The 24,233-nt window shown below is 38.7% G+C and overlaps 4 protein-coding genes across 10 annotated transcripts; 2 read left to right on the plus strand and 2 right to left on the minus strand.

Moving 5' to 3' along the window:
• Positions 1–346: 346 nt before the first annotated feature.
• Positions 347–6,802, minus strand: LOC106749390. 3 transcript variants are annotated; one of them, XM_014628783.1, is made up of 16 exons: positions 6,198–6,801; positions 5,837–6,127; positions 5,421–5,692; positions 5,097–5,299; positions 4,653–4,849; positions 4,032–4,361; positions 3,765–3,957; positions 3,570–3,695; positions 2,790–3,410; positions 2,558–2,714; positions 1,930–2,476; positions 1,636–1,858; positions 996–1,557; positions 730–917; positions 590–657; positions 347–493 (listed from the first exon to the last, which is right to left on the minus strand). In XM_014628783.1, exons 1-15 carry the CDS (start codon positions 6,626–6,628, stop codon positions 607–609), a joined length of 4,392 nt encoding a protein of 1,463 aa, XP_014484269.1. In that variant the 5' UTR covers positions 6,629–6,801; the 3' UTR covers positions 347–493; positions 590–606. The 3 variants fall into 3 exon arrangements, with proteins under 3 accessions (XP_014484269.1, XP_014484271.1, XP_014484272.1); XM_014628785.1 differs by having other exon boundaries at positions 5,121–5,299; positions 6,198–6,628; XM_014628786.1 differs by lacking the exon at positions 3,570–3,695 and having other exon boundaries at positions 6,198–6,802.
• A 332-nt stretch (positions 6,803–7,134) lies between these two features.
• On the plus strand, positions 7,135–9,949 carry LOC106749393 (inositol polyphosphate 1-phosphatase). Its single transcript, XM_014628791.1, has 5 exons — positions 7,135–7,509; positions 8,020–8,236; positions 8,320–8,590; positions 8,871–9,039; positions 9,182–9,949. Exons 2-5 carry the CDS (start codon positions 8,024–8,026, stop codon positions 9,633–9,635), a joined length of 1,107 nt encoding a protein of 368 aa, XP_014484277.1. The 5' UTR covers positions 7,135–7,509; positions 8,020–8,023; the 3' UTR covers positions 9,636–9,949.
• A 10-nt stretch (positions 9,950–9,959) lies between these two features.
• LOC106749394 lies at positions 9,960–16,295 on the minus strand. Of its 4 annotated transcripts, XM_014628792.1 has the most exons (4): positions 16,240–16,295; positions 15,012–15,151; positions 10,546–10,770; positions 9,960–10,384 (listed from the first exon to the last, which is right to left on the minus strand). In XM_014628792.1, the coding sequence occupies exons 2-4, from the start codon at positions 15,042–15,044 to the stop codon at positions 10,082–10,084; spliced, it is 561 nt and encodes a 186-aa protein (XP_014484278.1). In that variant the 5' UTR covers positions 15,045–15,151; positions 16,240–16,295; the 3' UTR covers positions 9,960–10,081. The 4 variants fall into 4 exon arrangements, with proteins under 4 accessions (XP_014484278.1, XP_014484283.1, XP_014484282.1 ...); XM_014628797.1 differs by lacking the exons at positions 15,012–15,151; positions 16,240–16,295 and adding an exon at positions 14,874–15,005 and having other exon boundaries at positions 9,962–10,384; XM_014628796.1 differs by lacking the exons at positions 15,012–15,151; positions 16,240–16,295 and adding an exon at positions 10,989–11,655 and having other exon boundaries at positions 9,962–10,384.
• An 81-nt stretch (positions 16,296–16,376) lies between these two features.
• On the plus strand, positions 16,377–24,169 carry LOC106749392 (protein naked cuticle homolog). Of its 2 annotated transcripts, XM_014628790.1 has the most exons (6): positions 16,377–16,853; positions 20,710–20,930; positions 21,583–21,990; positions 22,083–22,384; positions 22,799–23,060; positions 23,121–24,169. In XM_014628790.1, exons 1-6 carry the CDS (start codon positions 16,790–16,792, stop codon positions 23,469–23,471), a joined length of 1,608 nt encoding a protein of 535 aa, XP_014484276.1. In that variant the 5' UTR covers positions 16,377–16,789; the 3' UTR covers positions 23,472–24,169. The 2 variants fall into 2 exon arrangements, with proteins under 2 accessions (XP_014484276.1, XP_014484275.1); XM_014628789.1 differs by having other exon boundaries at positions 22,799–24,169.
• Positions 24,170–24,233: the final 64 nt, after the last annotated feature.

Raw genomic sequence — 24,233 nt, forward strand, 5'->3', positions numbered from 1 at the left:
TCGGCATTACCGGTCACGTGGCGACAGTGGCGTTAGAGCACCGTAGGACGATCAATTCTGAATGGTACATGACCATTTGTTTGCCAGAAGTCATCGGAGAAATTAGAGAAAAGCATCCGCCGTACAGCCCTGATTTGGCACCCAATGACTTTTTTTCTTCCCGCACATCAAAAATAAATTACGTGATCAACGATTTTCGACACCCGAAGAAGCGGTTGATGCATTCAAAACGCATGTTTTACAGTTACCTCAATCGGAGTGGAAAAAGTGCTTCGACAATTGGTTCAAACGCATGCAAAAGTGTATTGATCATCATGGAGAATATTTTGATAAACAATAAAACCAATTTCGATCATATTTGTTTTTTCATTATTAGGCCAGAAATATAAGTAGCAACCCTCGTAATTAGCCGGTCGGCTAAAAGAGAACTCTCTCGCGAAAGGAATTAATGCCAGTCGATGTATCCGCTATCTCGTGACGAACGTTCTGTCATCTGGAAACGCGCCCGATGGAAAAACCCAAGAACTACACATATTATTTAATAATATAATAATATTGTTTTTTTTTTTTTTAATAAAATATACTTCACCATATATAGATATGTATTCACATCATTTTTTGCAGTAAAGAAAGCAAAGTTTGGCATCTCTCTTTTACCTGCAATCACAATTTAGTAATGTATACATGTGTACATGAAACGTGCGGAAGGTATAAAATAAGAAAGATTACTTGTTCTACGGTACGATTTGCTAATTTCTCACTAATTAATTGAAATGAGTTTTCAGAATACTCCTTTTTGATTCTTTGCAGCAAGATCATATCTTCCTGACGTGTCCATGGTTTAATATTCGTTGAATCAGACTTCGATTGCACGTCATCTTCGACTGCAGTCGTTGGAATCGCTGCGTCTTTACTACCTACGATAAAATAATACATATTATCTCTGCTTTTTAATAATAAAATCTGGTTAGCAGCAAACAAGATTGATGGCTCACTTAAACTATATTCAATATTGCTATTTGGAGCACCTTGTGCAATTATTTTCGAGCTGAACGGATTTGTATTTTGTATTGACAATTGCACACAAGTACTGCTTTCGGTACTGCATTCATTGATTTTCTCTTGCTTTATGGCACCAAGTTCATTGCATACTAACAAAATATCGCTTTCTTCAGCCTTATTCTCTTCCTTGCACTGAAGCATCCTTTTATTCGCGATCACATGATCCACAATGCCTACTCTTTTCAAAACTTTCCTTTGATTTGTAGTTTTGAGCGCGAACTTAACACCCCTCTTAGGCTTCACTTCTATTTTTTCGTTATCTTCGTTTAATAGCAAGTATTTCGTAGCGCACTGTTTCTGACAAATGTCATTGTGACTAGAATCATTCTTTTTCCGTCGCTTCTTGGACGAAATTGGCGGGTTGCCGACTTTGTCGGCAGTTTTTGACGACACGCGCGCTATATTTTCCAATTTCTCCTGATCCTCTCCAGGGAATGTAATTTTTGCGGGTCGTAAGCCTTCAGGCGTTTGAAGATAAATCCTTCCGTTAAGAAACTGTATTTAAAGGAATAAGTGCATAGAAGTGCGTAATGAAGTAAAAGGAAGTTGAATTGTGTCCGCGAGAATACGTACCCGTGTACCACAGGAAACACAGTGCTCTGAATTACTTTTAACATCCGTGTTGTGACAATCACACTTGCAATGTTCTCCACCATATGGATCTTCCTGACCTGCTGCCGCGGGTAATTCTATATTCTCATATAGTTCTGGTGCGTTTTCAATGTTAAAAGTTACATTTTTATCACAAGATCCTAATGGACACGTCAAGTTTTCAAACAAATGGGACGCAAATAAGCTGGTGAAAGATATATACATATATTGCAATTTCATGCGATTCCATAGACTTGATAGAATAACGATGACTACCTTTCAGGGGGTTTCGCTGTAGGCAAGACTTGCAAAAATAAATCCATAACGAGTGGATGACCTTTGAAGACAGAACTCATGACGGTATGAACATTTGCCAGAGTTGTGTGTGGATTAGTCGAGAGTTGCGTAATAGCCTGCATCATCTTTGCTATTCGCGACGGTTGTTTGGCAAAATATATTTGCGCAACACGAACAAAATCGTTCATTTTTTGTAACATCATATATTCCACGGATTTATCGATCATCGCGGCTTGATGTGGCTTTAGGAACAGCAAGAAAACTGCGCACATCTCCGGGTAACTTTGCAACTTCTTGCAGATATTTTCATACAATTTCACTGTTAGTATGTCCTTTTGGATTGGTCTGTTTTGTAATGTCTCTTTATTCGGTGAGTGCAATTCTTCGAGAAATGGTGGTGAGTCGCAGACTGTTCGGTCTAATTTGTCACTGTAATCTAAATACAACTTGATCACAGCTCTAAATACTTCTGGATTATTTGACTCCAATGTTAAGAGCAATTTCTGAAAATACGATGCAGCAAATTCTACAAAAATACAGATTAGAAAAGATTTCACCACACACACACACACACACGCGGTCGTTATAATTTACTTGACATACTTACTGGTTTCGCGTTCTTCTTCGGTCAATGGATTTTCAGCTTTTATTAATCTTTTTATAATTTCCAATTCTCTGGTTTGCTTAGCCTTCTTTCTGCTTACGGAATCTTTTATTATTGTAGTACTAGCTAGCATTAATTCTGCTATTTCCTCTTCGTTATCCTATACAAATGTATCGTAAATGTGAATCATTGCCTAATGGTTTCTTCAATATAACAAGTCAATAATAGAACTTACAATTTTTGACACTGTACAGTCGCCACTGACGGTTTTATCTGCGCTGTTCTTTTCTTTAGACTTTAAGGTACTACAATTCTTCGAACCCAAAACTTGTGCCATTAATTTCATATTTTGGGCACTTCTTATTTTTGCTAATCGAGGTGTGGTCTTGCGTAACCCTGATGATATTTCTGGCGAATTGTCAGACACTTTTGAGCTTCTTGTCAATATATTATTTAATTTAGCATTACTTTTATCTTGTAATTTATCCGTCTGTGTTGATTTTATTTCTTCAGCATTTACTTTTAACAAATTGTGAAAAGTTTTATATTTATTTATTCCTGTCTGTTCCTCAGTAGTTTCCACATTATTATCCAATACTTTCTTGTCATTGTCACCAAGTATAGTTCTTTTAGTACAAGTAGCATTCATATTAATATTTGAGTCTTTTGGATTTGAAGTTGTAGGTAATATCTTTGGTAACATATTCACAATTGGATTTCGTAAGGGATGATTACTAGGAACAATAGGATATAACTTCATTGTCTCATTCATAAAAACCTTCTGTTTTCCCAGATTACCATATGAGTTAAACATATGCTTATTAGTTTTCATCGAATCACTTTTGCGATTTTTCTGCTGTAATAAGAAATGGTAACCAATATTAAGTAGAAAGGATGTTATAAAGTTGTTATTACACATATAATGTGATATGAAAATGAAACACTTGGCATCAGATGTTGCAACATGGTAATCTTCGATTTTTCTTATAAACAAAGTTTCAATTGCTATATTTACTTTGCTCAGATATATTTGCCACCTTAAAGGTAAAAATTCTATCGGTTGAGATTTTGGAGCTTTGAGCTCTTCTGCCATTGACACATAGTGTATTATTCTAGGAGCACAACCCTTTTCAAAATAATGCTATAATAAAATTTGATTAATTACACACACGATTACTTGATACATATATATCAAATATGCGGTACATACCTTAATTGGATTTTCTTCGTGAGAAGCGCGACGTTTGGATATATGATACAATATTCCTTGTGCATTTCTGCATGGTAACAGGTATTGATGGGTAAGTTGAGCTGCATCAAATAATTGCATTCTCTTGTTTCTAAATTTGCTTGGTTTGGATGCAACATGTGGCAAAAACTGTTCAATACCAAATGCAACTAAACTAAAAATCGTCATAATTGAGTATAAAGTAAAATTATTTTTCCCTTCGATTACTGAACTATGCATTACACTTACTTTTCTTCCGATTTTAGATATGGTATAGTGTTTTTCATTTGTTTTAATCCACCTTTAAAAGGCATATGTGGTAAAAGTTGCGGATACATAAGTGCTTTGCTTTCAACAAATGATTTTTCTAACTCGGGGAAAAATTGATGATGCATTTGCTGATGCCTCCATTGACTTGTACAGTACATTCTTGTCTTAGTAACTTTCTCCACTAAACTCTTCTTGAAACTTACATAAAACTTTGCGCTAGAAAATTTATTTTCCCAGATGGATACCAGCTTGAGAGCTTCTTCCAAGTTTTCAACGTTAAATGTAGAATTTGGCCCATTGTTCAAATACCTATTAAATATAAACCTCTTTATACATTCATATTTTTTTTTTAAATGGAGACTGTGAACCAGTAAAATTAAAAAGATATCTTCGTATAAATGTACAAGATCAGTCAATTCTTTAAAATGAGAAGAACTATTAGATTTCTCGGATTTATTCCACATTTAAAGCATCATTTAGCGTAGGTGGCTCAAATTAAGTAAAAAAAAAAAGGTATAAGATTATAGTAATTTGTCCATTTAGAATCTATGATGACTGGCTCACTATTTCCTGGTATATCGATTTCCCTCGCCATCATACCTTATGCCATTTAAGTTCTGTTTACATATTTTTGCCAATGAATTATATTCTGGATGCATGTATGTCATAACAAAATGCTGTACCATTAACTGTACATGTTGTCGAAATTGTGTAGCCAATAGAAGACGTTGCACAGGATTGACCAATGTTGGCAGTTCAGGTTCTGCAAGAACTGGCAAAAGGTTTGTAGAGCAATTCTGAAAGATGTAAAAATGTCACGTTACTCATGTACCTTTTCACTAACACAAAGCTGTTAAATATTTCCAAATATAAAAACGATTTAACATTTATTACATTATTTCTATATAATGTCTTAATGACGTTTCTGAAAGCAATTTGTTGAAAATAACAATATAGTTGTTGTGAGTATTACAAGCTACCATGCGTTTCTCCAAGGCAGCAAATTTCACTGCTCTATGAACATAGCTCAAGAACTATACTTGCCCTGATAAAAATAATTTGCTTTACCATAGTATTATCTTCAATCGGTGGTGTGATATTATCTAATGTTTCCTTTTCAGATAACACTTCTTGTTCTTGGGTCGAAAATGTATCACTTAGTTCTTCAAGCAATTCTGCAATTAAATCATATGATTCCTTACGAGAAACTTCTACTGCTTTATCTGTCCTGAGTTCTTCTTTGTCCACTATTAAAAATGTATCTTTATATTAATTTACTTTTAACTGAAAGGTATAAAAATCAATCTAGAAAAGAACAAAAAATAAAAATATAGATCAAGGCCATGATAACACTATAAAATTACAAACACAGATCTATCTCTTCATCTTCCAAAATATTATACTCTGGATCTGCTTCCGGATCATCTTCTGTGGCTAGTTCTTGTGCCAATGGTTGTGTAAATTCTTTCTTAAAATTATCCCAATCTTCATCAGGTTCAAAACCCCAATCATCCATATCAGCAGTTATATCAGGTGGTATAAATGCTTGTTCTATTTGCTCCAAAGAAGTTTCACTCAGAGACAACTTAGAGCGTGTCCTTTGACCAATACTTTCTTCTTGTATCGAAACATGCGGAGTACTTAAAAATATGATATATTACGACCATTATGAAAATATAATGACAATGTTACAGAGAAACACTTAAAATATTTAATTGTATGACATAAAAACTTTGGTCGAGATCAAATGACACAATAGATATGAATAAATCCTTCTCACATACACAGGTATTTTAAAAATCCCTTCAGGATCATATTGTACATGCAATGATTCATGTTGTTCAGTAGAAGCTATATCCACTACATCGGCTGGTGTTGATGGTTGCGATTCTATATCACTATTTGTTGTGCTTTCTACTTCTCTATCATCATCACTCTGTTTATCATGTTCGGGCTTGTATTCTTCATCAGATGAATCTTCAGGTAATTCCTCCTGAATTAAAGCTTGTACTTCTGAGGAAGTTTTGTTGGATATGGTAATAGGCCATGGCATGACCTTTGCATCTGCTAATTTTCTACAGAGAGATATTAGTAAAATTCACACATATATAAATAAGATTAATATAGTCCAAAAACAATACATACTTAGCTTTTGCTCTTGTTAGTTTAGGACCACAATTAACATCATTTTGAAGCCACTTTTGTACCATTGACATTAGGTGTTCATAAGTGATTACATGTTTTAATATATTCTTAACATTAGTAGCGGTTAAATTGGTTTTTGCCGCTTTAGCATCGAGTTGTCTTTCAATTTCTTCTTCCATTTCATTAAGTACCGATATTTCTTCAACAGTCTCTCTTTTATGTTTACTAGATGGTTCATTGTCATCCACTTCAGATATATCTATTTGTAAGTCAGCATTCTCAGAGTCGGTAGAATTGTCGCTGTTAGCGTCGTAAAAGTCGAAATTAATTGAAAAAGACAAATTGCACTTTTTCGGCGAATCATTATGTGAAATAACCGGTGCCAATACGTCAGTTTTATTTTGTACAGGTTTGTTTGTGGATTTCTCCATTTCAGTAAAATTAGTTCTTATTCGGATCCACGAAAATTATTATAAATCCCACCAAACACGATCATCAAAACTTTTCGTTGAAAAATGTTACTACATTTCTCAATCGATGTTGCTAGCAGAGAGAGACGCTCTCCCTCTCTCTCTCTCTCATCAATAACGTGATATCGATTAGCCTGAATTTTCGTGCATGCGCGATGATTGTATTATTATAAAGGCCGTTTTACATTAGTTGCAAGCAGACGCAATGTTTGTCGCGACAGCCAATCAGAAGCGTCAATAGTTGAAACCATTGAAAGCGATCATCAGCGATGATTTTGTCCTATAATTTATGGGTGTGTTCAGAAATCCTACTTGACGGGTAGAGTAATTTTATCAACCAATCATGATAAAAAAAACTATTTTGATTGGTCAATTAAGAAAGAACTACTCTATTCGTCGAGTAAATTTCTGAACGCACCCTATGACGTCGTTGATGGAACTGTCGCGACTGCAGCTTTATTGCGGTCATGGCTTCTCTCTATATCTTACCGGTGACATTTTGCGCGACGGACAATAATTCTCATTGATTCTTCATTTATTTTTTACGTGAAAAGAAAAATGCTATCCCCCCTCGAAAGATCTCCTGCCGTTTTTTATCCGGGTCGTCATTTAGTATTCAAATGAACCGCGAGTTTCAATGAATTGGCACACGGCTGCGCCGTGATGTATCGTTTGATACCGCTCCCACATTTTTCACTGCGCAAGTATGACGTACCTCGTTTGACATATAAAGTGCGTCCGACGGGACGCGTCAGACGGGAAGTAACCCCGGTATAGTGTGTCTATCCTGTTTGTGTAAACTTATCATTTTGAGCGTCTTCCACTCACTGCTATTAAACAATGTAAGTTGCATATGAGCGTTTAATAATTTTATTCTATCTTATCAGCTTCTGGCGGCGCGTAAGATATTTTTAATTTCAAGCTTTAGATTTTTAAACTCACAAGTATTCTGAAAAATATTATTTCACGCATCTGTCATGGGGTAGGTTTAGGAATTTAAATTGTAAATGCGAAATCCGTCAACTATTTTAATATTTCTTTTTATAACATGTTTCGTTTTTGCAATGGAATTTAATTATTAATATCTCCTAACAGGTGTTAGGAGATGTTATTTTAAAGCGATTATCGACGTTATTTAATGCGCACAGATGATCTTATATATACTATATTTATAGAAAATCAATACTTTTAATTTTTATCCAATAGAGTTTATAAGGATTCTTATGACAGTGGCGTAATGTATCTCCTCAACTCTTTACCAATATATGTGTCCAATAAGAAAATTAATAAAAATAACTCAAATTTTCTAACACAGATATATTTTAATTACATGTAATAATTCTTTGTTATAGAAAAATGAAAAGTGGCAGCAAATTGTTAAAAGTCCTCCTACAAGCTTCGGAAAAAGCAGCAAACATTGCCAGAACTTGCCGTCAGAAAGAAGCCTTATTTCAATTATTAGTACAAGAAAAATCCGTAGAAGAAAAAAATCCCCGTTTCTTCCAAGACTTCAAAACATTAGCTGATGTTCTTATACAAGAAACTATTAGACACGATATAGAAATAGAGGTAAAAACATGAATGATTCATAATAAAATATAGCACAATTAAATAATATTAATTTCTCTTTGGGACTTCATGATTGTAAATAGTTTCCAGAATTGGCTAAGCTGGTGCAAGGCGAAGAAACCAATGTATTCAGCAATACTTTGGGAGAATCAATTGTGGTTGAAATTTGTCCATCTAGTGAGGAAACAACAAAATTGCTAACCAAAGTTATGGGCAATGATGTTGTGGCGGCAGAGTTGCTTGCTGCTGAAGTTCATAAGGACATTCAGCTGTCAGACGTGCCAATCACACTGGAGATTCCTACTGAATTTGACATCAATGAGGATGATCTTGGTATTTGGATAGATCCCATTGGTAAGTGAACAAGTATATAGCAGAAACAATATAATTCCAGATTGTGTACATACATACATATACTTGATTGATATTTAGTAGATTTACATTAATTCAGGGCAAGAGTGAAAATGCGCAAAAGTATTTTGGACAGTATTATGGTAAAGCTATGTCTCTTGTCTCTCTATCCTAATTGGTCCTAAATTGGTCTGTAAACTGAGACACGACGCTTGTAAGAATCTCTGTTTGTTTTACAATCTGATAATATATACCCGTGGAGTGACATGTGGAACTTTTGTAGATTCAACAGCAGATTATATTAATGCAACAGAGACGGTGGACGAAGAAACGGGCTTGTATTTAAGCGGTTTACGTTGCGTTACTGTACTGATCGGAGCGTATAAGAAAAGTACGGGAGTACCAGTTTTGGGTGTGGCCAATCAACCTTTCTGCACAAACATGGATTCACAGTGAGTGGCATAAAAAACAGTAGAGAAATATCGTGATATTTATTTTTAATATTTCAGAAATATATATGTAGCTCTAATTTTCTGCTTTATAAAAATTTATTACAACAAACCGCTATACAATAATATTGTATTAATCGGACAGATGGTCAGGAAAATGTTACTGGGGTTTCCTAGAGTGTGGCGTTGGTAAGACTTCCATAAGCGAGGCTCGCAATGTCGATAGGATCATCCTACTTAGCCGCTTCGAAGACGCGGATGTAAAATCAAAATTGTTAAGTAGCGGATTCAGATTGGTGGAGGCAACCGGAGCAGGTTACAAAATACTGAGCGTTGCTCTTGGACAAGCTGCTGCTTACATTTTATCGAAGAATTCCACTTATAAGTGGGATACATGTGGACCACAAGCTCTCTTGTCATCAGCAGGCGGAGGTATTATCGAGTTCAAAGAGTTCATCATACGTCCAAACTCGGAAAATCTAAGTCTGAACTACTTACCGGTCGGCACGAATTTCTCCAACAGCAGAGGCCTGATTGCGTACAGAGATCCTCAGATCTTGGAAACTTTCAAGTGTATTCTATGTAAAACAGCTAATTAAAATAAATGTTTATGCTCGAGTTGCATAATGACAAAGCCTGAAATTCTAAAGGTCTCTTTATAGTAGCTGTACGATCAAATATCTTTTTGAATTTCAGTCGATAGATTTTACGTGGAAAAGTTCCAAAATGACGTTCTTCCGAAATTTCTTCGAGAATATCTTTTTTACTCGAAGAAAACACTCGGCGAGTTAATTAACATGATAATATTTATTGATCAGGCAAATAGATTGTTATATATCATTTGCTAATCGATGTAGCTAACATTTAATTGTGACATGTTAAATGTGGCTCCAAATATAGATTATTCAATGTACGTGTGTGTATAAATATTGTTTATTTTTTCTGTTATATATTTTCAAGCAACACGGTAGTGTCGCGACGCCATATTTCTTCTTTTACTTTTGTAGATTGTATTTTTTTGGTTAGGATTACAGTTTATCTCTCTTCAAGAAGCATTTTGTCCGAATCTAATATCAATTAATCCTTCTCCACCGTGAGATTTCGGCGTGGTCTGCTGTTGATTATCATTATTTGTTTCCGGCGATGTATTCGGCGATGGCGTTTGAGAGGGATTACCCCCTTCATTGTTACCATCTTTAACTCCTTGTTGAACGATAATAAGCGGTTGAGTCCAATAGTTTCCTTCCTGTTCGTGTCTTCGATGACCCGGTGGAACATTTTGCCATCGCCACGGTCCTCTACCAGGATTTTGTGACGTCGTTCGCGTGCTATCGGCGGTAATAATCATCTACAAAAATAAAATGTACGTTTTACATCACGCTTCTTCTATGGGTGCGCGCGCTGCTCCATGACGTATGCTATTTTGTCACGTCTAAACATCACATTTCAGGAAACGGTTTTTCCGATACGAAAGAGGAGATATGAAGTTTCCTCGTATGTAGACATTACCATATCATTCGTCTTCGCGTTTCGGCACACCCATTCGACGTCGGAACCCAATGCAATGTTTTGCAGATAGTCCTGTTGTAGCGGATACGCCCAAGGTGGGCCACGGTTATTTCCTCTTCCGTTTCTCAAGCCAGGATTATTGAAGAAATTCTCCCAATTCTGATAAGTTCCAGATACCTCGACGACTACGAGTATCGCGACCGTGACCAATAATATCCTCATCTTCTGTTTCGGTTTCCAGCGAGAAAAATATAGTATTTAGTGTTGCAAGTCAAATTTTTTGTACAAGAAATTCATGACAAATAAAATATGTCCGAACAATATATATATATATATATATATATATATATATATATATATATATATATCTGAGTCACGGTAATACTAAAAAGAATAGAGACAAACAGAAGACTCAACACTTAGCTATTGACTGAAATACTAACGACGCGATTCCTTATATAAGGGAATTGTCACGCACACAATGCTTTGTTCCCAGAATGCCCGGACTGAATATGATTAACACGAGCGACCACGGAACGAGAATTTTCATTTCGTAAACACTAAATACGATTATGCATTCAGCCGATGTGTACGCGATAATTTTTTATTCATCTACTGCGATCGAGGATCGTTCACTAGTCGATGTGCAACAGCTCTCTGTCGAATATCCGTCCTCGCCGTCATCGTCGTTGTCGTCTTCGTTGAAATACCGGTTTAGAATTTTCAGCTGAATAAATCGCCAAGTTACGCGGGAATCCCGTCGTCGAAGCCGTCGCTATCATTAAGCATCGAATTACAAGAGACCGGCTGCCGCGAAATTATTGTAATTTATGTCACGGTTCATCGCCGCCGCACGTTCAATGTACGAAAGGTCAATGAATGTCGCCGCGACGCGCTATAGTTCTCTTCCGGAATGTTTTCAAGAGAGTTGTTTTTCGTCGATTTGTTTATATAAAATGTAGATAAATCAATTGTATCCCAATTGTGTGGGATTTTATGTAATATTGTACGACATCATTTCGGGTACTTCAGATAAATTCAAATAAGTGTATTTTTGTGTCGTTATAATTTTATGATATCTGTAAAGGATGAAAGATCGTAAATTAAAACAGCGTATACATTGTTTCATAAAATTATAACGATATATTGATATGATAGAAATGTTTTATTTTATCTAAATAATCCGAAATTACTTATTTAATATTTCATAGGGAGATGAATTCGAAAGAATTCAATGTGGAATATTTTGATAAATCGATTGTCCCAATCACGTTTTAGAATTATCGACCTCTGTTATTATTGTATACTGTTGTAAGTAATAACCATGAGAAAAATGAATAAAATAATTCTGAAATATACAGATTCAAATTTTCAACGGACGATAAATTTTGTTACGTGCATCACAAACTGGACAATGTTGTTTCATCAATTTCTTATTATCTAATTAAATTGAAGACTATCTGTTTTTTTTTTTCAGCACCGACGAGATAATACTAAAGACCCTCAGCCCTTGGATAAATTTTCGTGTACGTTTATAGAGGTCTTGAGAAATCCGAAGGTAACTGAAGAAGGACGACATTACCGACTATTTTTAGTCATTCGATACAAACATCTGGATATTTATGATACAATTAGAATTAATTTACAATTACCTCGACGTTCTATCGACATGTATTACAGACCTGCAATATTAAATATTTTTATGAAACTGCATTTTCGCAGTTATTATCTACGCTCGTTTGACACAAATTTACCGACAAATTTATTGACTGGAAGTCAATATTGAACGGCGAAATTTTCACGCACGTTAAATCCAACGTTCTTTGATATTATCTCATCGATGTTTTCAGTTAGTGACCATCTTCGGTGATTTACGCGGTCGTTTATTATTGCGTGCCGATATGCACCGGTAAGCAGAGTTACAATGCCACCGACTAGATGGAACTATTAGAACGAATTACCGTACAATAAGAACCACTCTTTATCTAATCGTATCCGCCTTCGCAGAAGAGATTTTATGGATGAACAATTTCTGCCCAGAAAAAATTTCGTGTGGGATTCAAAGATAAAACGTTCATGCTTAGTAACTCCTTGAAATCGAATAAATAGAATAATATCTAAGCTGAACAAAAAATGAACCGTGTACTGCTAGTACGAAAAATTTCAATTTTCCAAAGTATTCTTGTAGATTTGCCTTTATCTCTTTGTCGCGTCGGCATACATCGAAAACAATGCGACACATCTGTACTATAGAATTTTATTTTTCTTATTAGACTTCGGTCATGTTGTGCGCTTCAAACAAAGTCTTCAATGAACGAAAACACGCTCGTCGTGGAAACACGGTCGTTTAAATACTACGTCTCTCGGATATTTCTTCGCGTGAACTCCCATCACTTCGAACGTTCGAGGAAGCCATCAAGTTATTCGCATTAGTTCGATGTTTTTCTCGCTTTTTTAAATACTTCCTTTCTTTTTCATTTCGATACACACTGCGTAGTATACGAGTAGTTGTAGAATTTAATATTACTTATTACCACGTGCGCGACTATTGAACGACGTAATTTACGGCGGTTGCTTTTGTGAGTTTATTGGGGACATTTCAAAGACTCTCTTATCATTTGTGTCACACGCGTTATTGGAACGGCTATCGTCGGACAGAGGGAATTCGCGCAACATACAATGAAATTCTTTCTCCATAGACAGACGACGATGAAATTAACGCATCTATATCGATCAATGCGAAAGGAATAAATGATTCAACTGTATCAGGTAGAACGGAAAATGATACTAACACGTCAAAATGAAGAGAAAATGATCGAAAAGTGAGTTTTTATAGTCATCTTGACATTGTGATTTTCTATTCCATCTCTGAGGTATAATTAATTAATATATAGGATTTAATTTTGATTTAATTGATCAAATGTCAAGAAACCTTTGCGATCGGAGACAAAGCATTTCATTGCAAAAATCCAGTAACATTGTAGAAGGTAAATCTTATTGAATAGCAGACAATTGTTGCTCTCGTGCGCCTGGTCTCCCCTCTTTTGAGTGCAACTTTTTTTCGGTAAGGAATAATTGACGCGTTTCTCTCCTTCGTGATTTCACGAAACGTACGCGTTGTACACACGTTACGTATGGCGGAGAGAAAGAGAGGGGAGTGGAGATGGCGAACATTAAAACGTCCGTACGCGTTGTGACGGACCGCAAGGCCCGACTAGAGATAGACAGACTGGACAGAAAAAGAAAGCGAGGCGGAATTCATGAGCGTTCGAAATCGAGAATACGTCCGCGACGGAGGTGCCAGATAGATAGGAATTTTAGTTATAATGCGGACCACAGAGAGCATTATTTATTAATAGCATATTCGATACTGCGTGTGTGTGCGTGCCGGCACAAGGGAGTGGCGGAGTACCAGCGAGCGTAGCACGATGAATCGTGGAACGGATCTCTCCGTGTTCCTCCGCTCGACCCAGTGCCCCTTGTCCCTCGACCGGCGGGATAACAGCTCTCTCTCTCTCTCTCTTTCCCCCCCCCCCCCATATCTGNGACGAACGCGCGGTCGCCCTTCTCGCTTATGCAGCTGCGGGACCGCTCGCCGTTGTAATGAAGAGTGGACGGACGCTTTGTCGGCGCCCGCGGCCAAGATCAAACGCACCGACCGCTTCCTCTTCTCCCTGCGCTGTAACCCGACCGTAGCTCTACCGTTTGTTCATCCGCCCCGACGTTCATCTCCCTCTCTCCTTCTCGCCGATATCGTCGGGCAAGCCGCGTCGAGAGCAGTCCGACAAAACCGATCGACGGGCTCTCTCGCTCCTCTATTCGTAACTCTTAACGACAGTTTCGTTATCGTTACGTTGCGCAGGTATAACAATGGCTACGCAACGACGCGCCAGTGACTGATTGCTGTTACAGAATCAGGCTACTGCTGTGCTCGTGGCAAAACCGTATTAAGCACCGTCTAGCAAAAACAAGATGACAATCTGTTCACTCGCTCGTTTGTAATAAATATTTTCCTCGCGCTTTCAACACCATTATTGTCCAATCAATCGACATTCCAGAGCTGACAAGCCTGAAATTATTTAGATATTTTTTTTATACTCGCGTTTGAGAGAGCAGCGATTGAGTTCTCGCCGATGGTAAAATACGCATCTGGAAATAGTTTATTATTAATAGATTTATACGTGCTCGATTTCATGAAGAGAGACTGGGGGAGAAATGTTATTTCGAGACTAGTCTGTATCGTAGTTTTTGAGCCGCGTGTTTTATTCCCTCACTGCTGAACACGAGCGGGGCGCTCTCCTCCGTCTGCCCTTCCTTTCTTAACGTACCAAAACGAGCCGCCATCCCTTTTCCTCTGAATCCCCTCGCAACCCCTGCGTTGCCGCTCCTTCGCCGCCTCTTAAAAACGAGACTTGCCGCCGACTTTCCGACAAAGGAATAAAGAAAAGAAACAACTAGAGCCATACTACGCGGTTGAGGATAGCACGGCAGACCGGCATGGTGGGTAGAAAGCGCAAGGGGGATGCTTCGGTCGGCTGCGCTCAGTGGCGTCGTCCTCCGGGGCCCGAGTAGAAAACGTCGTCGATCTCAGATGCCGATTTTTAACCTGAAAAATCAATATTCGAGCGCTTTGAAATGTGACAGGCTTTCGAATGAGGGAAAAATATGACCGGAGAAGACAGTATGGAACAACAGAAAATGTGTCACAATATATAATTATTCACAAAGCCTCGTTTTCGCCGATCGCTTCTTTTATTTTCGATCGACACTAACGGCGGTAGGATTATGCCTCCCGAAGGTGGCTCTGCGACCGCGGCGACGCCTATGTTTCTTCTGAAACACCGCTAGGAGATAATAGCGCGCGGGTACAGTCCTCAAAAAGAGTATTTTCGATTTGACACGCGGTCTTCCTCGAGTGCTGCGCAGAAGCGATTGTCGGATCGATGTGAGTGAAAAATGCCTCGATGGAGGCACACGAAATCGAAACACTTTTGACCAATCCTCCCCCCCCCCAGCAGCCTCCTCGCTCGTCCGTCTCCCCCTTCCTCTCTCGCGGACTGACTCATTGAAGCGTCGAAACAACACAACCACGTGTTTGCGAACGATGACACGCGTGCAGTCGACGTAAACAGCCGTACAAAGCGATTTAATGGTAAGGGGAGGGGATTCGGGGGGAAAAGGTAGAGCGAGGTTTCTCTTAATAATGACCGCCTGCAATTAGGTTTCCATCGTAATTTTGCTCGCGCGCTTTTATTTATCGCTCGCGAGCGCATATGAAAGGGATCAAGTGAGATCGACGTTGGAGTTATCAAGTAGGGCGGTTAAATTCAAACGATCACTACAATCCGAGAGCAATTTTGCGACTCTAGTGTGATATTTTACGTCAGTGTGACGGAAGGTTTCCTTAAATTAACCGGAAGTTGTGAAAATTCTACCATCATAGCTTAAGTCTAATCGACGATTAACTCAACCATAGATGGATTAAACCATAATGGTTGAAACGCAACGGATAAATGCTTACATCGCAGTCCCAAAAGATTAAGGACGGTCGTTTTTCGAACGCACCCTTTGAATAACATTCCGTGATCATGTAACCGAGGTGGAGGACTCTCAATCCTCGTCCATGCGAACCGGGCTTTGCACGTTTGTTTTTCGGAGGAAGGGAGAAGAAAGGAGACAAGAAGGTTGTCCTACCTTCGGGCGGCTCCGCGGCTCGACTCGGCACTGGATAACGACAAGCCGAACGGTTCACCGCGTGTGGTGGTAATGATGATGGTGGTGGTACGACGCGCGCGCCGTCAGCAGAGGGAATCGTACAGAGAACGTTCTTTTCGAGACGTAGTCGCGGCCGAACCACGAGACGAGCGTGTGTATATTCTCGGGTGAAATGGCCTATCGAGTGCGTCCGCTGCCCCAATGCGCAATGTTCCCGTGCAACGTGAGAAGCTGCCGCGAAGCATGCTACCGTTGGCTGTCTTGAAAGGTCCGTGAGAGTACGGAAGAGGCTGTCGCGTCCGGCTGATAGTAGGCGATTCACTCGCGAGCACGTGTGTGCGGCTTGTATATATGTGTGGTCGAATCTCTATGGTGCGCGCATTAGAAGGAGCGGGATTGTTTACGGATCGGCTGGAAGACGGACCGAGATCGCGTGTGGGCGTTTACGCGGAGGTACGACGACCCGAAGGACAAAGCGGTGCGGAGGGAAAACTCATGACGACCGCACGTACGCACGCATGAAGGTCCCATGGCTACCGGCTTAGTCAAGTGGTGGCGAGCAAGGTTTCTCGCCGGCTACAGGCCCTTTTCCGGTAATGTTTTCCTTCTTCTTTTCCGACGATGACGCGCAATATCCTGCTTAAATGCAAGGAACGAATCCAAATTTTCATTCTTACTACTCGGACAATGTGCACACCATAACGAACGTTTCGATTGCTCATAAGGTTATCAAGGATAGAAGATTTTTAGACGCGAGCTGTATACCCATCTTGAGAATGTGTGTCGACTATTTCAAGTGGAAACGCGCGATGTATGAATTCCCACGTTCATTCAACAGTAGTATTCTAATAAATGGTTAGTTGAAAGCAGCGTAAGAAATACGCGCGTTTGCTAACGATCACTCCTCTCGCATAATTACGCGATATTCTAATCTCACCTTAGCGCGAGTAACATCGAGATCAGATGGTTGAAATTTTCTTCGTTGATACTTGGGCAAGCCCGAGAAATCTTCGATTATCCGGAGAAAGAGACATATCGATTCCTCGACAAAAGAATAACTGTCAACGTTGAATAATGCCAAGATACTATCCAGAGTAGATACCACGTGGTGTTGCGTCATACTTGCACTTCTCTTGGCTTTCGATCTGTATCTATATAGTTACCTGCATGCTTGGTTCTCGTAACGAACACGGAAATAGTGAATATATGCATTCGCTGACAATAAAGTTGCTCTAATGCGATATTTAATCTCGTCACACTAGTAGCGTCTAAGTCTGGTAGTAAAATTGTTCAAATTACCAGATGTTATTAACCATACTTCGCTCATGTGTTGAGCGTTAAGCATAAGTTTTTCTATGAAAATCTCGGAATCGATACATCAGATGTATTAGTCCGGATTCATAGTAGGTGTAGAGTAAGCCTTTTTAACCTTTTGTTCCAAGCAACAATTGTACAATTGTAAATTGTAACATAATTTCTAATAAAAAAATGTTTCCAGCTCTACCAAACATTACAATTTCTACGACTTAAGCGTTATTATTTTATCATGTTATTATTTTTCGTGAAAAAAGGGGAAATTAAAATGGAACATCCTGTATAACAAGTCAAATAACATGAAAGATTAAACAATATGGATGTCTTAAGCCACTTCACATACACATTTTCTTTTGTATTAAGATATTATAAAACTAAAACTTGGAAATACGAAATAAATTTACTTTATGAAGTGCAATTGTTTTTTGTGAGAAAATATAACTTTTCGTTTTTTTTTTAAATCGTCATATTTATGCATTCCAGTGAATGTTACCACAACATAACAGCCTTTATGTTTATTTTCTTTGGAATTGACCTCGTACTGTTTATAATATCGCAAAGCGAATAGTGGCAATCATTAATATTTATTGATTTTGTAACGCTATTTAATGTAGATTCAAATTTACTTTCGTAATACAGGTCGGTTATCAAATTAGTGTCTAAGAATATATGTGAACTATATTCGACATTTTCGGTAATAGTGCCATTACATTTTTCTGTGTAATCTTTTGGTATCGTCAATAGCCTGTTGAATTGCTCTTAATCCGTCATCAATAAGCATACTTATTTACATGGAAAGTTGAAAAACGTCTGAATTTTATGTAAATCGTAACCTTCGCAATTTTTCACAGATAACAGATTGAAAAAAATAGATTAAATACGTTATCTTGCAGTTTGCGTTAACAAATTTGCTATCTCTTGTGGACAATTGTCGTAAAATAAATACATTTGGAAGTATTTTGATACGAGTTGCAAAATCTGACATTATCAATTTTTCACAATGAAGAATATTTAATTGTATGATGGGATGATCGAGATTTTCGACAATTTCTTTATATCGCCATTCTTTTCCTATGGCATGAGTTATTAGTTGCAATAGTGAATCAAAACAGGTTTCTTTTATGGAAACATATGTTTCGTCAATCCGTAGATTTTCGCAGAGATTGTCATTTTTCAAAACTTGTATGCCAACAACATTATGGGATTGCACATAATCCCAATCGGGGCAAGCGTCTAAATAGTTTGTTTTCTTTTTCTCATCATTAGTATTTCTTAATTGTAGCGGTAACTTTGAAAAATGATGACATAATGTTTGTCCAAATAGGTAAATAATGTATAAGTTTCTTTATTTCCAATTTCGATGATGATTAGAGAATACGTTTAAAACGTCTGTGCATTTTTTACTACATTGACCGGGATTCATTCTTAAATTATTTTAGTCCACTCTAACCATCTTGTATGACAATCAAAGATCGATTTCATCTGTAATACGTTCGAATGTAATATGTTCATTTTCTGTAACTTCTTCATTCATTTGGAAACTTTTAATCACACCAATCATGTAAACATATCTCGTTTGTGATTCTACATTTTTTCCGCGTGCAGTACCGATGCTTTCTCACTCATTGGCACAGATAATATTAATTCCAAAAAGTATTCTAAATCGTGTAAATTTTGCATCTTATATGCTTGACAGAAAGATCTGATAAAAAATTATCGTATGCATGTATTCTATTATTTTTTGCAATGGTGTACATATGCTTGATATTAGGATTACCATTCAGCTCCAGAAATACGCTTATATATTTCATTAGATGGATTTTCTCATTGTCACTAATGATCTTATATTCTTCCTCTTCGTTGTTAATAATTCTTGTTGAAGTATTACGATATCGTATTACGATAAAACTTGTGTGCATGTAAATTGTGTCAAACTAAACAAAAGTTGATCATAAAAGAACGTTAAAAAATGTTCTATTGTTAATTAAAGAAAATTGATTGGTACGCCTTGCGGTAGATGAACTGAAATAATTGAAAATTATGAGGAGAATCAGAAAATGCGTCTTTACAGTCGTTTTCTCGTCACTTTGACGTCATCGTGATTTCCTGCTTTACCTTGGATTATCTATTGTTTCTAAATTAGAGTTTGAGCATTCGCTCACCAGTCCTTCGGAGAGATTTTCTTTCTCTTGGGTAGGACACACACACACACACACACACACACACACACATATCGAGTGACTGTTGGCCTGCTGAAGAAGCATAAAAATATCGCCTGCACCAAACATCACGCAGCAGCAACAGCAGGCGGCGGCGACGCACCGGTGCGGATCGGACGCCGCGCGTGTTAAATGCTGTCTTTTATTCGCTCCTCTGCCTCTCTCTTCTGCTCGAAGCCAGAAATTGCGATCGTGCACTGGAAGGACGGGAAAGCGAGCTGAACAAGCAAGCAACAGCGACTTCCCGATCGCTCTCGACTTGCGCCGCACCCAATCGGTGTCACGCGCGCACTTATGGTCGATATACTCCGCGAGACTGCTATAAAAGTCGAAAAGCGCCGAACGATGCGACAGAATGGATGCGGCGACCGTAGAAACGTAAATAACAAACATTACACTCTGTCCGATTTCAAATCACTGCGCGATGCTGTCCATTCCGGCTTTTAACGTCGATTGACGCGGAAGACTTGTCACAGGTGGCTTTTAATCTGTCTGACATGCACGCGATGTAGATGTTCCGCCTGCTACAAAGTAAGGTGGATAGCATTCGGGGAGGGGCTTTCTGAGTTTTAATTGTATCGTCAAAGAAAGAGGGAAAGAGTCGCTTAGAATTCTCTGCCGAGAATTTTAGACAACAATTTGCTCGACCAGATCTAATGCTTCCGCTGAAGCGTTATATTTTATTTACTTTTAAAAACTTATTGCGAAAAGAGTTTAGTCGGAAAAATTTGTTGAAAATCTACAAAGTACTTCGACCCATGTGAACCGTAATTATCTGAGAGCTAATGAATATACTGCCCGACAGAAAATATATTTGGCTTGAGTGTGTCGAACTGTAAAGTTAAAATATACATTAGTAATAAATCATGATATAAATAAATATAAAAAATTAGTTAATTCAGCGGTTGTTATTCAGTTGTAGGAACTAATACGGAAGGCAGCGATTCGGAGGAGTTGTTGACGGGTATCCCGACTACTTGCAACGTCTCATCACCGCCGCCGACGGAGTCACAACCGATTTTAATATCTCCGGAGCCGCCGCAACAGATCGCGGTTGATAGTCCGACCATACCTGCAGGACCTACCGGTAATGACGAACAGCCTACTTGCGGTACAACGAAACAGCTTAGTTTCGAGGTGAAATACTTTGATTTATTATATACGTTGGTATCGGTAATAGGGGTACGATTCACGACGTCGCGTAATCATTTAGGGGAAGAACGGAAGAGCGTCAACTTATTGAAATTGTTTTATTATCTTCAAAGGGTGGCCCATTAAAAAGAAAAAAAAAACAGGAACATTAACTTTGTTGTATTTAGTCAATAATTCAAAGTTATTTCAACTTTTTCTTTTAAATAGAATCATATAGTTTTAACACAATTCTACTTTTAATTCTGATATTTTTCATTACAAGTTATGAAATATCACAAAATATTTTAATAACATCACCTTAACATTTTTTTTTTCGTTCGTAGAATGACAGGTAGAATTGATCGGTGTAAGCAAAGATGGAAAAAAATGTATTGCATTTTGTAAGTGCATCGATGCACCAGTAATCTCTCTTTTTTCTTCTCACATTATTGTGTAAAAAAATTCGTAAAAAGTGATGTTATCGAAGAATGAATATTTTCTGACAAGGATATCTCATGAATGAGGTCACGCAAATCTGAAGCAAAGTTGAAGGACAGTTTGGACCCCAAGTACAAATGTTAAATATTAGTTAAAATAGTAAAATTCTCGACACTGTCTCGATTGCATTTAGCGCAAGCGCGATTATTCTCGTTAACAGGAATTCGAGTGCGACGTGTCGGTGGCGGAAGGCGACAGGAGGCGGCAGGAGTTTTCCTTCACTCTGTACGACTTTGATGGCCACGGAAAAATTACGAAGGACGACATAGCCGGTCTGGTGACCACCATTTACGACACGCTAGGTGCTTCTATACAAGTGCCGCCGTGCGGCAGCAAGACAATTAAGGTCAAACTGACGGTGTCGCCGGATCAGCGAGCCAGCAGTAACAGCAACCAGGCACCGCCGCCTCGCAGCAACACTTGCCTAAATGCCACGCAAACGCCGACCACGACCACACTGCCTGGTGGCAATTCGTCGTCCTGTTGCCATTTGAAGCATGCCGTCCCGTGTGACCATACGAACAGCAGGGTTCCTAGAAGGAGAAGAGCCCCGCGGTATCGTTGTCAGGTGAGATGTGCGTTCCGAGATACCAACGGATTAATAAAGAAAGCTTTTTCCTTCCTTTCGATATATAAAATCGTTCGTCTTCTTTCCTACAGACCGAGCGAAAGGAAGTCGAGACTCACAGCGAGGACGACGATGAGAACGTCCGCGCGAATCGAATGCAGCAGGAGGAACTGCGCAGACGTGTCGGTCCGGTGCCTCATTTACCGTCCCCCTATTCGAACAGCTCTGAGGGTGATGTGAGCGACGATAGCGACACTTCTCCCGCGTTCTCGCCGTTAACACCGCTTCTTACAACGAATCAGCGAAAGCGCAGCGGTGCACTGCAAAGGCAACAATTGTTGGAGATTATTCAGGCCAACATGGAAAAGAATAATCTCAGTTTTCACACGTCACGGTGAGCAATTATTCTTATGAAATTATGTAATAACACGTTAGCAAATCTTGTGGTGTGACTCTTCTTCCTTTCATATATCTTAAATGTTATCAATAAGCACTTCTGTGTATCGAACACAATGGTGACATTTCTTGTAAACAAAATGTATATGAGAGAACACTTCTTTGTTTGGTAAATCCTATTCAATTCAAACGTTAAATTATGAAATAACTTGGCAAGGATCAAGTTTATGTTTCTAATCGACTTTTTCATTCTAAATACATTCCCAAATTGAAATATTTTTGGATATGTTTTCAGACACCCTATTTATTTAATATATTTAATTACTATTTTTCCCGACGGATAGTTTTATGCAATATTTCCCAACAACTTTTGGAATCTAGGTGAAATGATTCTTCTTCACCTTGCCCGCAGGAAACGGCATCAAAACGAACAATCACGCGTTCCGTCTCACAACCCTCAGCAGGAAAGCGTAAATCACAACAATCAAGACTGTCCTGCGGAACCTCGCCAAATGCCCATGAACCATCACAAACCAATGCAGGAAAGCAGCCATCATTCCGCATCGTTTTCCAAGACACCAGCTAAACCTCGGACGAATCTGAGAAAGGCGCGGTGCAACACCTCGCGGAATAACGCGGCGACGCACGCCTCCCAGGCCTACGGATACTCGCAGGTGCTAAATCGCAATGTCATCGTACCAACGACGACGGTCTACAACGACATACCATTGCAGCACATCACCAGCAGCAACAACACCCACCGGAACATCGTGAACCTCTTGCCGAATAACAACCAGCAGGCGGCCAATCACCACCAGACTAATCTGATCAACAATCACAACAACGCGCAGCGCAACAACGCGCAGTTCATTCAGCCGCAGCAACAACAATGCTGCAGAGCCAAGAAGCATCAGCTGAAGCACGCCACCCGGGAGCAGGACCAGGCTCGGGCGATGGCGCAGGTCGTGCGTTGGCTGGAACGCGAGTTCTCGCAAAACGCAGCGGCGGTCACGTCCGGTCGGAGGCACGTCCACGAGCATATACACCATCATTATCATCATTATCACGCCGAGGCTTTGGTCTAATGTCTTACTGAGAAGGTTAGAAAGATATTTCAACTTCACGCTGAAATGTGTCGTGTTCAAAGATAATTAAACTTTAGAGATTGAGCTAAATTTCGAATGAGAATTGCGTGTCGCGAGAAGACGCGGCATGTTTCAAATTTGATCTTCCATATTTATTATCATAAGGAACTCTGGACTGAGTTATCCATTGAATCTCCAGTTTGTCATGAGGCAAACCTATTTATGCATATTTGTCCAATACATCGATGGATATCTAGTACGAATATTAATCATAGTGGATGATGATTACATTATTACATAAGGGAGAGTTGCCAAAACCGTACTACTGAACAAGGTAGACTTGAAATGTTACACAGGAAACGCAATGCAAAATTAAACATTTGGTTGCTTTTTTATCTTATATATATTTATTACTAGACCGCGCTTACATACCATAATAATTCATCCATTGATAAAAAAAATCTTGAAATATCTACGTTTGTATTGAGATTTCCATCTCAGTGTTCCATCTTTTCCAAACGTATAACTTACCGTCGCGTGACAAGCACGAACGACGAAGCGAGCGAACGAGCGATCGAGCGCGGTTATCATTGATAAAATTGAATAACAGTTCGATCAAGAGATTAATATAATTGTGGTTTATGATAATTAAGGGAGAGGAACGGAAAATGAAGAAGGATATAAAGGAAACAGAGGGATGAAGGGGGGAGGGAGGGAGGGAAGGAGAGAAAGAGAGAGAGAGAGAGAGAGAGAGAGAGAGAG

Source organism: Dinoponera quadriceps, unplaced genomic scaffold, assembly GCF_001313825.1.
Source record: "Dinoponera quadriceps isolate SergipeBrazil2010 unplaced genomic scaffold, ASM131382v1 scaffold3725, whole genome shotgun sequence".
Taxonomy (NCBI): Eukaryota; Metazoa; Arthropoda; class Insecta; order Hymenoptera; family Formicidae; genus Dinoponera; species Dinoponera quadriceps.

Excerpts from the sequence above, each read along its gene's own strand:
- LOC106749390 (XM_014628783.1), bottom strand. The coding sequence starts at position 6,628 with ATGGAGAAATCCACAAACAAACCTGTACAAAATAAAACTGACGTATTG. Across the intron at positions 5,300-5,420 it reads AGATGAAGAGATAGATCTGT|TGGACAAAGAAGAACTCAGG; the intron begins GTTTGTAATTTT and ends CATTTTTAATAG. Across the intron at positions 1,558-1,635 it reads GTGTTTCCTGTGGTACACGG|TTTCTTAACGGAAGGATTTA; the intron begins GTACGTATTCTC and ends CTTTAAATACAG.
- LOC106749393 (XM_014628791.1), top strand. The coding sequence starts at position 8,024 with ATGAAAAGTGGCAGCAAATTGTTAAAAGTCCTCCTACAAGCTTCGGAA. Across the intron at positions 8,237-8,319 it reads GACACGATATAGAAATAGAG|TTTCCAGAATTGGCTAAGCT; the intron begins GTAAAAACATGA and ends GATTGTAAATAG. Across the intron at positions 8,591-8,870 it reads TATTTGGATAGATCCCATTG|ATTCAACAGCAGATTATATT; the intron begins GTAAGTGAACAA and ends GAACTTTTGTAG.
- LOC106749394 (XM_014628792.1), bottom strand. The coding sequence starts at position 15,044 with ATGCCGGTCTGCCGTGCTATCCTCAACCGCGTA. Across the intron at positions 10,771-15,011 it reads GTGCTATCCTCAACCGCGTA|AAGATGAGGATATTATTGGT; the intron begins GTATGGCTCTAG and ends AAACCGAAACAG. Across the intron at positions 10,385-10,545 it reads ACGCGAAGACGAATGATATG|ATGATTATTACCGCCGATAG; the intron begins GTAATGTCTACA and ends TTATTTTTGTAG.
- LOC106749392 (XM_014628789.1), top strand. The coding sequence starts at position 16,790 with ATGGCTACCGGCTTAGTCAAGTGGTGGCGAGCAAGGTTTCTCGCCGGC. Across the intron at positions 16,854-20,709 it reads CGGCTACAGGCCCTTTTCCG|TTGTAGGAACTAATACGGAA; the intron begins GTAATGTTTTCC and ends GTTGTTATTCAG. Across the intron at positions 22,385-22,798 it reads CTCAGTTTTCACACGTCACG|GAAACGGCATCAAAACGAAC; the intron begins GTGAGCAATTAT and ends CCTTGCCCGCAG.